Source organism: Eptatretus burgeri, chromosome 6, assembly GCF_056783735.1.
Source record: "Eptatretus burgeri isolate ZD-2024b chromosome 6, Ebu_testis_v1, whole genome shotgun sequence".
Taxonomy (NCBI): domain Eukaryota; kingdom Metazoa; phylum Chordata; class Myxini; order Myxiniformes; family Myxinidae; genus Eptatretus; species Eptatretus burgeri.
In genome coordinates, this window is record NC_140966.1 from 99,725,814 (window position 1) to 99,739,609 (window position 13,796).

The 13,796-nt window shown below is 43.5% G+C and overlaps 1 protein-coding gene and 1 long non-coding RNA gene across 7 annotated transcripts in view; one reads left to right on the plus strand and one right to left on the minus strand.

Moving 5' to 3' along the window:
• The window catches only part of LOC147025448 (uncharacterized), a 30,558-nt gene extending 18,950 nt beyond the window's left edge, over nucleotides 1-11,608 (minus strand). The window contains exon 1 of the long non-coding RNA XR_015059534.1: nucleotides 11,518-11,608. This is a non-coding gene — a long non-coding RNA (uncharacterized LOC147025448). The remainder of the gene's footprint in view (nucleotides 1-11,517) is intronic.
• The window catches only part of LOC147025447 (protein C-ets-1-like), a 64,539-nt gene extending 51,445 nt beyond the window's left edge, over nucleotides 1-13,094 (plus strand). For 4 of the 6 annotated variants that reach the window (XM_085886440.1, XM_085886441.1, XM_085886442.1 and 1 more), the window contains exons 10-11: nucleotides 7,289-7,435; nucleotides 11,541-13,094. In XM_085886440.1, the coding sequence (XP_085742566.1) occupies nucleotides 7,289-7,435; nucleotides 11,541-11,606 (213 nt within the window). In that variant the 3' untranslated portion in view covers nucleotides 11,607-13,094. The remainder of the gene's footprint in view (nucleotides 1-7,288; nucleotides 7,436-11,540) is intronic. The other 2 variants (XR_015059532.1, XM_085886444.1) reach the window with 2 other exon arrangements.
• Nucleotides 13,095-13,796: the final 702 nt, after the last annotated feature.

Here is a 13,796-nt window from a genome sequence, read left to right on the forward strand (position 1 = left end):
TGGCCCTTAGTGTGTTATTAAATATAGGATTAGCCCAGATCCCCCATTAAATGCATGTTTAGCCAGGTTGTTCGGTAAATGGACGTTACATGTGTGTAGGGAGGTGTAAGAGGCTGTTTATTGTTCGTACAGTGGTGGTGGACCGAGCGGTTCTTCTTCTTCATTCCCCTCTCCAAAGGAGTCTCCGCCCAGTGCTCTGGGAGGGGGAGGAGTTTGTCAGCTTCGTAAAGGGGCACGCCCCAAAAGAAAGAGGGTGTGGCCTAGAGAAGAGAGTGCCGAGTCTGCGATCAGCAGAGGTGAAACTGAGAGCGCCGAGTCTGCAATCGGCAGAGGTGAAACTGAGAGCACCGAGTCTGCGATTGGCAGAGGTGAAACTGAGAGCTCCGAAGTCTGCGATCGGCTGAATAGAACTGGCTGTGTGTGAGTCTGCAGTCGGCTGGGAGGTGAGCGAGTGCCGGAAAGGCAGTGGTGGATCTGCCTGAGCTTCGAGTCGGGCGATCGGCTTTGTGGAGAGTGGTTTTGGCCGGCTGTTCCTCCTCGGGCATGGACCCAGCCTGCGGAGCCCAACACCTCAATTTGGCCTTGTCTGGTGAACAGGCCAGGCTTGGACTTGTACACTGGACCTTGTGAGAAAGCAGCTGAAACCCACCACAGATCTTTCGTCTTAGGCCGTCGACCTTACGGGGCTGGACGCGCCGAGGCTGCGTGCGTGAGGGGTGCGACAAATGGACGCCGCCGCCATATTGCCACGCGGCGTGTTTGAGCTTGGGTGCTCGAATCCGTGGACATCGGCTTGTCACGAGCCACATTCAGGCCTTTGACACTTTTCCTCTCGTCCATGAAGCATCACCAAATACTCTGTCTTGTCTGCATGCTGTCCGTGTCTTGTCTGCATGTTGTCTAAGGTTTATCTCGCTTGGGTCCCCTTCGAAACCCGTAATCCGTAGCTCCCTAGTTAAGAACGAGTTATAGATTGATTATAACATTGTCGTGAATTCTTTGCTTGTGTTGTGTTCCTCGATGTCAGGTCAGGTCAGGTATGGGAGCATGTGCCAGAACAGCACGTCGCTGCGTCCACTTTCTGCCGGTACTCCAGGGGCCTCCGTCTGGCCATCCCCCAGGCAGATGCCAGGCCCATCCCCATCTCCTTGAGATGATGGTCAACCTGTTGCAACCATGAGGCACGTGGTCGACCCACTGGCCTCCTCCACTCATGAGACTCCCTCGCTGAGAGAATCTGGTGAGCAGGATCAGAGTCAGGAAAACGAGCCACATGTCCATACAGCCGCAACTGACGCTCACGGACTATGCAGGTAACAAATCTCATCCGAGTCTCTCTCAGCAACCGCTCGTTGGACACAAAATCCGACCAGCGATAGCCAAGGATTCTCCGAAGAGACCTGGTACCAAAGGAATTAAGTCTCCGTCTCAGATCCTTGGTCAGAGTCCAAGTCTCGCACCCATAGAGCAAGACTGGAAGTACCAAGGACCTGAAGACTCGGACTTTCGTCCTCCCGCACAGGTACCGGCAGCGCCACACCCCATGATCCAGTGAATCCATGACTCCCCAGGCCCGACCCAGACGTCTATTGACCTCTGACTCGCAGCCAGCAGAGACATGAATATCACTGCCAAGGTAAGTGAATCTCTCCACGACCTCAACATCCTCACCACAAACAGACACAGACAGGACAGCAGCATCCAAGATGTCACCGAAAGCCTGGATCTTAGTTTTGACCCAAGAAACCCGTAATCCCAACGGCTCCGACTCCTCATTCAGCACCTCGAGGGCCCCCAAGAGAATGTCTAAAGTCTCCGCAAAGATGACTGCATCATCTGCAAAGTCAAGGTCCGAGATCTTGACATTCCCAAATGACGCACCGCAACTTGATCTCTCCGACATCCTCCCTAGAATCCAGTCCATACAAGTGCTGAAAAGTGTGGGGGCAAGTACACATCCCTGACGAACTCCAGTAACAACTGGAAATAAGTCAGAGATGGTACCACCACACTTCACAGCACTCTCAGTACCAGAGTAGAGTTCAGACATCAGATCGATCAGTTTTGGTGGCACCCCACGAAGACCAAGAATCCTCCAGAGGACATCCCGATTCACTGAATCGAACGCTTTACAGAGATCAACATAGGCTGCAAGCAGCCCCTGCCGAAACTCTCGTCTGCGTTCGGTGAGGACACGAAGTGCAAGGATACGGTCAATCGTTGACCTCTTTGGTGTAAAGCCTGACTGCTCTGGACGCTGGTGCTCAAGCAGATGGTGGCGAACCCTATCGAGAATTATCCGAGCAAATACCTTGCCCGGCACTGAGAGCAGCGTCACCCCTCGGTAGTTGTTGCAGTCTTGGCGATCACCCTTCCCTTTCCAGAGAGGGACAACAAGGCCCCTCTTCCAGTCAGTTGGGATGATGCCTGTGTTCCAGGCAGAGCACAAAACTGCATGAAACGACACGAGTGCAGCATTTCCACCAGCCTTGAGAAGTTTGGCATGGATGCCACAGATCCCTGGAGCTTTGCCCCGTTTCAACTGGTTCACCGCAGCCCGTGTTTCCACAAGCGTAGGTGGACCACAGTTGATTTGAGGGTCAGCAACAGGGATTGTAACACCCTTGACGTCCAACTCGACAGTTGGGGGATCAGCCTGGTACAACCGCTCAAAGTAACCGGCCCAGCGGGCCTTCACTTCAGACTCCTCTGTCAAGAGCCTACCACTCTCTGCTCGAACTGTAGTGCTCCGAGGGATGGGCTTGGATGAACGTAATGCGTGAATTCCCCTGTAAGCGGGACGAGAATCACCTGTCCACAGGTGATGCTCTACCCCCTCACAGATTCCTCGCACATACGCCTCCTTGTCCACCCTCAGTGCACGTACAGTTTTACGCCTCAGCTCCCTGAATAGCTCAGCTCTGCCATTCAGCCTGGCCCTGTGACTCTGGTCAATGGTATCCAGTGTCCCTTGAGAGACAAAATTCTTCTTTGCCCTGCGGTGAGCTCCAAGGCATCCACCGGCAACATCAAGGACGGTGGTCTTGAAGGCGCTCCACAACTCTTCAGGACCCCCCAAAGCACCCAGACCCCCCAAGTGTCCACTCAGCCTGTTCGCAAACTCCTCAGCTACTCTCTCATCCCTGAGCTTGGCAACATCCAGCCTCGGCTGGGATGGTACCATTCTCCAGGATTTAAGGTGCAGCTTTAGAGTTGCTACAACAAGCCTGTGGTCAGTATTGAGGAACTGAGCACTCCGGTAGACCCTGCAGTTCTGGATCATCCTCCAACGACCGTCAATGACGACATGGTCAATCTCCTTTGCCACACCGCCAGCGTTGGAATACCAAGTCCAGCGATGAGCTTGTGGGCGCTGAAACCATGAACCAGCCACTCTAAGTCCATGACTTCTTGCAAAGTCAAGGAACTTAGTGCTATTCTGGTTCATAGTTCCTGACCCATGGGGACCAACACACACCTCATAACCGTCCCTATCAGTTCCAGTCGATGCATTGAAATCCCCCAAGACTAGAAGTGTATCTCGTCTGGGGCACTGATCAACCACAGACTCGAGTGTGGCGTAGAATGCATCCTTCACGGTGAGATCACTCGCCTCAGTCGGAGCATAAACAGAGACCAGGGAAATGACACCTAAGGAGTGACGAATCCTTAATCTCATAATACGCTCGTTGACCGGTGTTACCTCAATTATCATTGGGGTCAGCTTATTGGACACAGCTACAGCAACTCCTTGGGTATGGTAACCATCAGAGCGACCAGACCAATAGTAGGTGTAACCACCCACCATTATCTCGCCGCAATTCGGTCTCCGAACCTCAGAGAGAGCTGCAATCCTGATGTCCAAACGCTTGAGCTCAGATGATAACAGAGACAGGTGATCATCCTCTCTTAGGGATAGGACATTCCAGGCACCCACCCGAAGGGACCGCCTCAGGTTAACCCAAGGAGACCGCCGTCTGGTGGACGACACCTCAGCACCACTCCGACACACTCTCCCGCAATCTGACCCAGGGATGTTACCCCGTGGTTTCCCTCCTATCAAAGATTGGGGGTCCCGAAGGCTTTGCCCCAATCCCGTCATCCGGTGAGCTGCCCTGCGAAGGGAAGCTGCACAGGAGGTACTCCCACGGAGTGGGTTTTCAGATTTTTTTGCGTTTTTGCGTTTTGCGGAATGAAGGGTTTTACGGTGGCCGGAGTGCAAATCCTGCCACCAACCTCCTAATAAGAAGTGACCCAACTGCAGGAGGACGTCCGCAGACACAGTTGGGCACTAGATATGGATGGCCGTTGGCTCACAAGGAGCTCCTCCGCCCTTTGACAGGTTTTGTTTTTAATCCTGCTGGGTGTCCATATCCAAACACCCCCCCTCACCAGAAAACCTGGTGGGGGGGACGGTTTAGTCGCCGACAACCCGACCATGGAACAGGTTAGTACAGGTTTACATGGTACCTGTCGCAGGTCACAAATCGAACCTGACCTGACATTCCTCGATGTGTCCCCAATAAATCTGGCTGATTCGTATGAAGTTGCCACTTTGGGTTTGTTCGTGCCGCGCCGAGGAACAATCCGCTCGATTTGAATATAAAACCCAAACGGGCTACGGACTGGGAGACTCCGCTCCGTCTCTGACAAATCCAGTCTGTAGCCGGGGGCTATTCCCCTTGCTGGCAAGGCACAGGTGTATTTTGGTATCGTGATCTGAGGCGCGTAACCCGAGAATTGTGCCGAACCAGCCGGCGTTATAACCCCGGAGACGGCGGTGATTGACATCAGTCGTCTGAATCCTTAACACTGGGGTCAAGAGTCGGGTGCGAATCCCGCCACCGCTGAATCCGTAACTATATATATATATATATATATATATATATATATATATATATATATCTATATGTGTGTGTGTGTGTGTGTGTGTGTGTATATATATAGAGATTCGTTTTGACCAAAAGTATGTGGATACCCATTCGTCCAACATCTCATTCCAAAATCATGGGAATTAATGTGGAGTTGGTCCCCCCTTTGCTGCTATTACAGCCTCCACTCTTCTGGGAAGGCTTTCCAGTGGATGTTGGAACATTGCTGTGGGGATTTGCTTCCATTCAGCCACAAGAGCATTGGTGGGGTTGAGCACTGATGTTGTGCTATTAGGTCTGATTTGCAGTCGGTATTTCAATTCATCCCAAAGGTGTTCGATGGGGTTGAGGTCAGAGCTGTGTGCAGGCCAGTCAAGTTCTTCCACACCTATCTCGCCAAACCCTTTCTGTACAGACCTCTCTTTATGTGCAGGGGCACTGTCTTGCTGAAACAGGAAAGGGCTTTCTCCAAACTGTTGCCACAAAGTTGGAAGCACAGAATCGTCTCGAATGTCATTGTGTGCTGTAGCGTTAAGATTTCCCTTCACTGGAACTAAGGGGCCTTGCCCGAACAATTAAAAACAGCAAGATACCATTATTCATCCTCCACCAAACTTTTCAGTTGGCGCTATGCATTCGGGCAGGTGGCGTTCTCCTGGCATCTGCCAAACCCAGATTCGTCTGTCAGACTGCCAGATGGTGAAGCTTGATTTATCACTCCAGAGAACGTGTTTCCACTGCTCCATCCAATGGCAGTGAGCTTTACACCACCCCAGCCGACGCTTGGCATTGCGCATGGTGATCTTTGGCTTGTCTGTGGCTGCTCGGCCATGGAAACCCATTTCATGAAGCTCTCAACGAACAGTGTTTGTGCTGACGTTGCTTCCAGAGTCAGTTTGGAACTCAGTAGTGAGTGTTGCAACCGACAACAGACGATTTTTCCACGTTACACGCTTCAGCACTCGGCGCTCCCGTTCTGTGAGCTTGTGTGGCCTACCACTTCGCGGCTGAGCTGTTGTTGCTCTGAGACACATCCACTCCATAGTAACAGCAATTATCATTTGGAGTGGTCTCCTCGTTTGCAGAGTTGCAATAGTCTTTTCGCCTGCACACCAGATCAAAGAGAGGTTGTTGAAAAAAAATCTGCAATTGGTCACCATTTACTGAATAATCCTCAGTGTGCAGAGCAATATTGTATTGGCTGGTTAAAAATCCTGATTAGAGGACGCAGTTTAGCTCACCTTCATGCAATGGAGGCCACATTCATAAAGTCAACCAACCCCATTCTTTGTCAACTGAAATAATTTGTCCGAACTTTATATCTATTGTGACTATGATGGCTTGACTGTGTGACAACTGTATCACAGTCAATGTTGAATCATCATGAAAACCCCCAACGAGTCCTCAGCTAATCAGCATTACGTTTCTGCCAGTCGGACATTTTTTTCTACCAAGATCTTTTCTACCCCTGTTAATCCACCTCAAACCCACCTCCTTCAAATTCTCTGCTTTCCTTCCTGAAAGTCCCTGTGGTGTCCATCTTGTATACCCCGTATTCCCCGCCCCATCCCTCTCCCTTCCACAGATCTCCTAATGTCTCTGTTCCCCACTGTTTTGTACTTCCCTATCGTCTCCTGCCCCTCTTGTTGTGCGTTGCGTGTTCACTCTCATACGAGCCTCGACCATTTACACACAAAAAAAGAAAAGTTCTAGGTGATTCATCTCCACCTAATTCATTATTCATGATGGTTAATTTCCACATACTCATTTTTCATGATGCTCTGTAGTTCCACCAATCAAGTAATTTCTCTCTCTCAATCAATCAATGTTGAGGACATCACATTGTCACTTTTTCAGTGAGAGCTTGGTGCTTCTTCTTCATCTGCTTGCGGTGTTATCCTGAGGAGTTCAAGTCGATAAGCTTTAGTGTCTATTGTATTGAAATCACCAATATATATATATATATATATATATATATATATATATATATATATATATATATATATATATATATATATATATATATATATATATATATATATATATATATATATATATATATATATATATATATATATATATATACATTTATGTATATATATATATATATATATATATATATATATATATATATATATATATATATATATATATATATATATATATATATATATATATATATATATATATATATATATATATATATATATATATATATATATATATATATATATATATATATATATATATATATATATATATGTGTGTGTGTGTGTGTGTGTGTGTGTGTGTGTGTGTGTGTGTGTGTGTGTGTGTGTGTCTGTGTGTCTGGAGTATATTACGATTATTTAATTTGACAATGATTTTGTACCCCTTGGTGGTCCTCAATCTGAATCTTTACTTTATTTTTCCTGAAGGTCGCACGGCGCTGGGGAGAGCGTAAAAACAAGCAAACTATGAACTACGAAAAGTTGAGTCGAGGCCTACGTTATTATTATGACAAGAATATTCTGCAAAAGACCCCAGGGAAGAGATATACCTACTGTTTTGTCTGTGACATATCGGTGAGTACAAGTCCATGATTCCTTCAGTTTGTCGATTTCCTGTCCTTTGTGCTGGTGTTTTCCTCATCCTATGCTATGTAGCAGCCAGTTTCCTTCTCAAAAGCTGAAACGAAGGAAGCATTGTTTTGTTTTTTAAATTGTTTTTGTCAACAAATATTCCCACTTGAATCTTCCACTTTCCAAGTGGGCTCTTCAACAAAAGCTGACCAAAGTGTGGGCAGATAACTTTACTATGAGCCTGATGTTGGCTTGACAGGTCAGGTGGCTGGCTCAAGACCTTAGGGTCTTCAGATCAAGTCCCTGTCACACTGTTGAAATAACACCAGGTGGGTTGACTCAGCCTGTCATTCTTTCGAGGTCGGCAAAATGAGTACCAGCTTCCTGGGAACAGGGGCAGTGCATCAGTGCCACATCTGCATTTCCAGAAATGATGCAACCATCAGCCATAGACTGCATATGAAACAACAACTTCAACTATTTTGACCAAACATAATTAATCAATCCTCCACTCAATTGTCAGATTCAGCTTCTGTCCTTCAACATTTTACAATATCTGTTGTGCTCAGGCTGTTTTCAGCAAAACTGTTTTGCATTCGATCAGGAACGTGTGTGTGTATATTATATATATATATATATATATATATATATATATATATATATATATATATATATATATATTACACTAGTATTGGCTGAGGGGGAGATGGGGGAGGATGTAGTGACATTTATAGTTTAAAAAAATGATATAAAAGGAAAAGAAGGGGCAAGGCTAAAAGAGAAAGTAGTTTGGGAGAGTGTCTGAGTGGGTAGAGAATGGGAATGTTTTTTGGAAGAATATCGATGCAAGAGATGCAGAGGGAAAGGGCAATTGATGAGCAAACAGGTAAGTGAAAGGGAATGGGGTGGGTGGATACTGCCACTTTGATTCACGTAAATAATTACATTGGCTCAAAACTTACACGAACCTTGATGTAAATGTATCAAATGAAACACCATACTCAGAGGGGTGTGCACGACCTCCATTCTGGACCAAAATGCAGTTTATTAATGCTCTATTCAAATTAATTATTCTTCAATATTTAATACCCTCCATCACATTTTAAACAAGAGTATTAAATACTTCACCAAGAAAAGTTCTGAAAAAAAGAAAAAGAAAAAATAAATGACTTCAATAATTGAAAAACAATGGAAATAAAGAATGCTCTTGCACATACAATTGGTTAATTTATTAAATATTTCTGCACTTTTTAATTTTATTTTAAACAAAATGGTTCCCCAAGTTTGTCCCTGAAGGAGCAGGAGAGGCTATGGTAATTGTTCTGGGTGCCAGTGAGTGAGTCAATATGCAGATCTACGATAACATAGATCGTCTATTCTCAAATCTACATTAATCTATACATCCTGACAACATTGTGTTCGAATTTAATTCTCGAAAATGAAAATGAAAAAAATGAAACAGAAAAAAACTTAAATGCATAATGAAGACTCCCAAGGAAAGATTAAAACTTCAGACTTGTATGTAGTGGTTAAATTTATGTTGTCTGATTTAACGATAACTAGCATCCGTTGAAGACAAAGTCTTCGAAATCCCCCGCCATAGTAAATGAGGACATGTAACAAAAGGCAGCAGTTCAATTTATTCTTGATGTGTGTACTAAATTTCATAAAGAAATAGTTAATAGTTTTGCAACTATGCTCTGGAAACAAAGGTTAACCTCAATTATTTCTTAATACCCAACTTGTTTCCATGGAAAGTGACAGAAGTTTTTGGGGGGGAAATCTCTAAATATCAAAAGGCACCAGTTCACTACTTGCTTGATATGTGTACCAAATTTCGTAAATATATCTTGAGGGGATTTGTAGTTAAGCTCCAGAAACGAAATGTGACGGACGGATGGACGGACGGAACCCATTTCTATATCCCCCGCCAACTTCATTGGTTGGCGGGGGATAATAAGTGAAGAACGTATTCAACAAGCATGCCTGGGTGGCCTTAATCACATTTGAGCTGGATAGTTTAGCTGCAAGGCTTACAGGATTAAGAAGCACACAGGTGGCCTGAGGCACAATACAAATGAAAGTTTTCTAATTTAACCATGACATTTATATAATGTGAACACAAGTTGATTTACACCTTCAATGTGGATTAAGCCCATGTTTGCTGTGCCCATTCCTGAGGGTATAATGTGTTTGTCCTTATCTATATCTCCTGTTTTTCACTCAAATGCATTTAAATAATTACACTGCACGTACACCCAGCTTTGCACAGCAATGAAATAGAGTTATTAATTTTGTATGAAAAATACATGTGCCAATGTTTAAAAATGTTTGTCCTCCGCTCCTCTGACAACATGAGAGATTGGGACTCAAAACGAGGACCGACTGTCTGTCTATCCATGCACTTTTCTGTACGTCATATTTCAAAAGCCGTTGAATATTTAGCTTTCATATCGCAGATATCTGTTTATCATGACATTATCTCAACTGTATTAGATCCCAGCAGTGATTGGCTCAATTATTTTGCCTTGGGAACCATCTCGTAACTTAGCTTGTGCACGTGATATTTCAAAAAAAATGTTCAACATTTAGCTTTCATATTACACAGATCTATCCCTCACGCCACCCAAGGGGGTGGGGTGGGGGTGGGGGTTGTCCTAGATGAATTATCAGTGTCTTCTTAATCTATGAAGGTGTCGCACACAGTATAATGGCTTGTGTAAAAGAAATCAACAAGATATCTACCCCATCAAGGCCTTGCATTGTTGTATGCTGTCTTGTTACCCTTGCCAAAGGAGAGGGTATTGCATTTGGGTTCGTTTGTTTGTTTGTCCGCACATAACTTTCGTATTCTTCTCCGCAACCGCTTGTCGGATTGAGACAAAATTTTCACCAATGGTGCAACTACTCATGTGGAATGTTTTATTGATCATTATGATTATGAATGATAATTTTGATAATGATAATACTCATAGGTGCCTTCGTTATGATGTCATCATTGCACATGTAGAACGCCACATCCGATCAGTATGAAAAATTTGGAGGGTCATTTCGGGATAAAATGGTCCACAGAAAAAAAAAATTAATGACTTCATCGGTCACGTGATTCGGCAGCCATATCGTTTTTTTTTTAAAAACCTTCAAAAATCTTCTTCTCTGAAGTGGCTGAACAGATCTAGGTAAAACTTTACATGTATGGCCGCCTGTCCATGAGGAACAAAAGGTTCACACATCTGATTTCATTGGTCACATGGTTTGACAGCCATCTTGGATTTACCCTAAAACCAATGAAAATACACCACTCAAAAGAAGACCTGACGAGGATCTGCAATCTCCGATTGCTCTTTTTCTTGTTTCAAATTGCATTTGCTGGTGATTTTCTTCATATCAAGATGTGAAATGAATTAAGAGATAACACCAGAAATAATACTGTTTCAGTTTTCAAAATTTTTTTTTCAGTTTGTTATTTTATTTCTGATAATATTTCTGAAAATTTTTTTTTACACTACACAACCTTACCCTGATTATCAGCAAGGTTAACACTCACCTCCCCCATAGATCACATATTACATACAACTCAGCCGAATAGATCCCTGCTATATGGCAATCTAACCTACTTTAAATACGGCCATGTTCCACTTATCATAATCTAGTTATGGACCCCCCTTCCATGTAACAATATAAATTTATGGCAATCGGAAGTAAAAGCACAACATGGGAAAATGCTGATTGCTTCTCTGGGATTTGAATGTCAAGCAGGTTTTCTGCTCAGGTAGAACATGGCAAGCAGTAAATTATGGAGGATGAAACAAGCCAGAAAATGGAGTTGTAGGAAAAGGGTGGATTTCCAATGCATACATTAACAATGCCAGAGAGCAGGTAAAAATAAAATCATTGTGGGTTATAAGAGAGGGCATGAAAATGACATGAGCCATTACCTCAAAGGAGAGGGAAATTATGAATGGACAGACATATGATACTCCACAATAATAGAAAAACGGGAGACAAAAGGAATCTGAGTGAGCAAAAATATTTTAGGTGCAAATGTTGACAATGTTTGTGATGAAATATGAAGCAAAATTCACCTTATGTTCATCTTTTCTTGCAGAAACTCATTGATTTCACCCCTGGAGAGATGCATCAATTAATGGGAGTTGAAAACAATGACAAATAAACCACTCTCAATGCCATTTTTGTGATCAATTTATCACTTTCCACAAAGACAGTATTAAATGTGATTAATATCGATGTATAATAAGTTCATTATGTTATTGATAAAAAAATTATCATCAGTTTGTAGCAACCATTATGATGTGAATATGTTGCTGTCAGGTGATACTACTCAATTGCAAAACCTGCTTTTTCTGTCTGTTCCGTAATGTATTAACAGGTGTTTCTCAGATTATTTTACGAATGAAAAAATAAATTCATTGCTATCCGACCACATTTAAAGACTGCAACAATTTTGCTGTGGGGAAAAAAGGAAAAGTTCAAGAATGAAATGCTATAAATGCTTTAAAATCAACTTTTGACATACAGGTCCAGAATAAAGTATAATGAAGATTCTTTAGGTCCGAGGTCGGCAACCTGCGGCCCGCGGGCCAAATGCGGCCTGCGAGCTCCTCCCGTGCGGCCCGCGGCGCCTTGTCTGGATTTCCATGAGGTGCGGCCCGCGAAACATTTTTCTGACCCGACGGCAAATTTAACATATGTGGACATATGATTCTTCCACATATGTTCCACATTGTGATCACTGCAAGTCTTCAGGTTCAATTTACAATTACATTTATTATCATTGATTTTAGGTGTGTTTGTTATTTTTTCGGGTTGGGAGGGGGGTGCGGCCTGTGAGGTGGCCCGCGGCCTGGTTTAGGTTGCCGACGCCTGCTTTAGGTGGTGACAAATGGTACACTTGGTTGTCAATTTAATTTTATTATTCTGATGAAATAATTGCCATTCGACTTTATATTCTCCAATTTGAATTTTTTTTTGTACTCTTACTTGTAAAAACAAACAAACATTTTGTCCTATCGTACTACTCATCAAACTATTCATTGTTTTACCATACTACTTGTCAAATATAAAGTTATTATTTTTTTCTTTTCTCTTTCAAGTATCTGGGAATACTTTTAATCATGAGGAACTGATTATATTTTTAAGGTTAAAATTTTTTTTCAATGTATTCAAACATTCAGTATATGAAAATAAGTTGCATTTTAAATAAAAGTTTATGCATTTAGACTTCCTGAAATGTACATCTTATTAAACAAGCTGGTTGATAGCATTGCTTAAGCAGACTATGCAGGTACTGCTTGTCTCATTGCAATGAACTTGTTTAAAGATCCATTTTGACACTCATGCTCATATAAAACACAGGACTGCCTGTCCTGAAGTTCATCTGGATCAGGGGTAACAGTCACTCAAACCCCCTGCAAACCTCCTTAGACCCTAAATTTTTTGATGCCTTGAACAACTTAGGTACATCACGAGTGATGAAGGTTGTGGTCAAGTTTCATTGAAATTATTTGTGTAGTTTCTGAGAAGAGAGTGTGGTGGAAATGAACTCGATTTCCACTCAGGTTCAGCATACAAAGGAGAATCTTTAATACATTGCCGTACATGGGCACATACGGGAAAAATCTCCATCAATGAAACTCTCAAATTAATGACGTAATCCAAGCCCGAAATGCTGCAGCAGGGACGAGTGGGGGAAATTATTGAACAAGCAGGATAAAAGAGAAATAGCCTTTCATCTGGGAAAGAGTAACTTTTCTCAAAGTTTTAAATCAAAACAACTGCTTTCTGCTACTGGTAAAGGAGTGAAACAGTCGAAACGAGAACTATGTTGTCGATGGCACACCGTCGCATATTCTCACGCGCACTGCTTTGTCCCATTAACGCTAAGTGAAATTTTATCTTGCAAAATGGATTGACTATTCATTTCTATTTTTTTTTAAAAATCGACCCCCATGACCCCAACCCCTCTGGCCCGGCCCCGAGGGGTCATATCAAAAATCCGAAAGTGTTGTGCACTTCCCCATACATATATCTACTATGTCCCAAAGTGTCAAGTTCCTATTTCAAACGGTGTAGGAGGAGTTACAGGGTAAGACAGACGAACGTACGGACGTACGGATGGCGGAGACAATCACAATATTCCCGCTTTTCTTCGAAAGCGTGGGAATAATAATGTTGGTTCCAGTAGGCAAGGCCCAAGTACAGCCCATCAAAAAAGAGCACAACAGCCCCTCAAGTTCTCACAGGGTTTGGAGGTACAGACAGTTACACAGATCAAGGGAGTGAATCATTACTTTGGCATGTTCTCAGCATTGATAAAGAACAACATTGCATTCTGACATTCTGA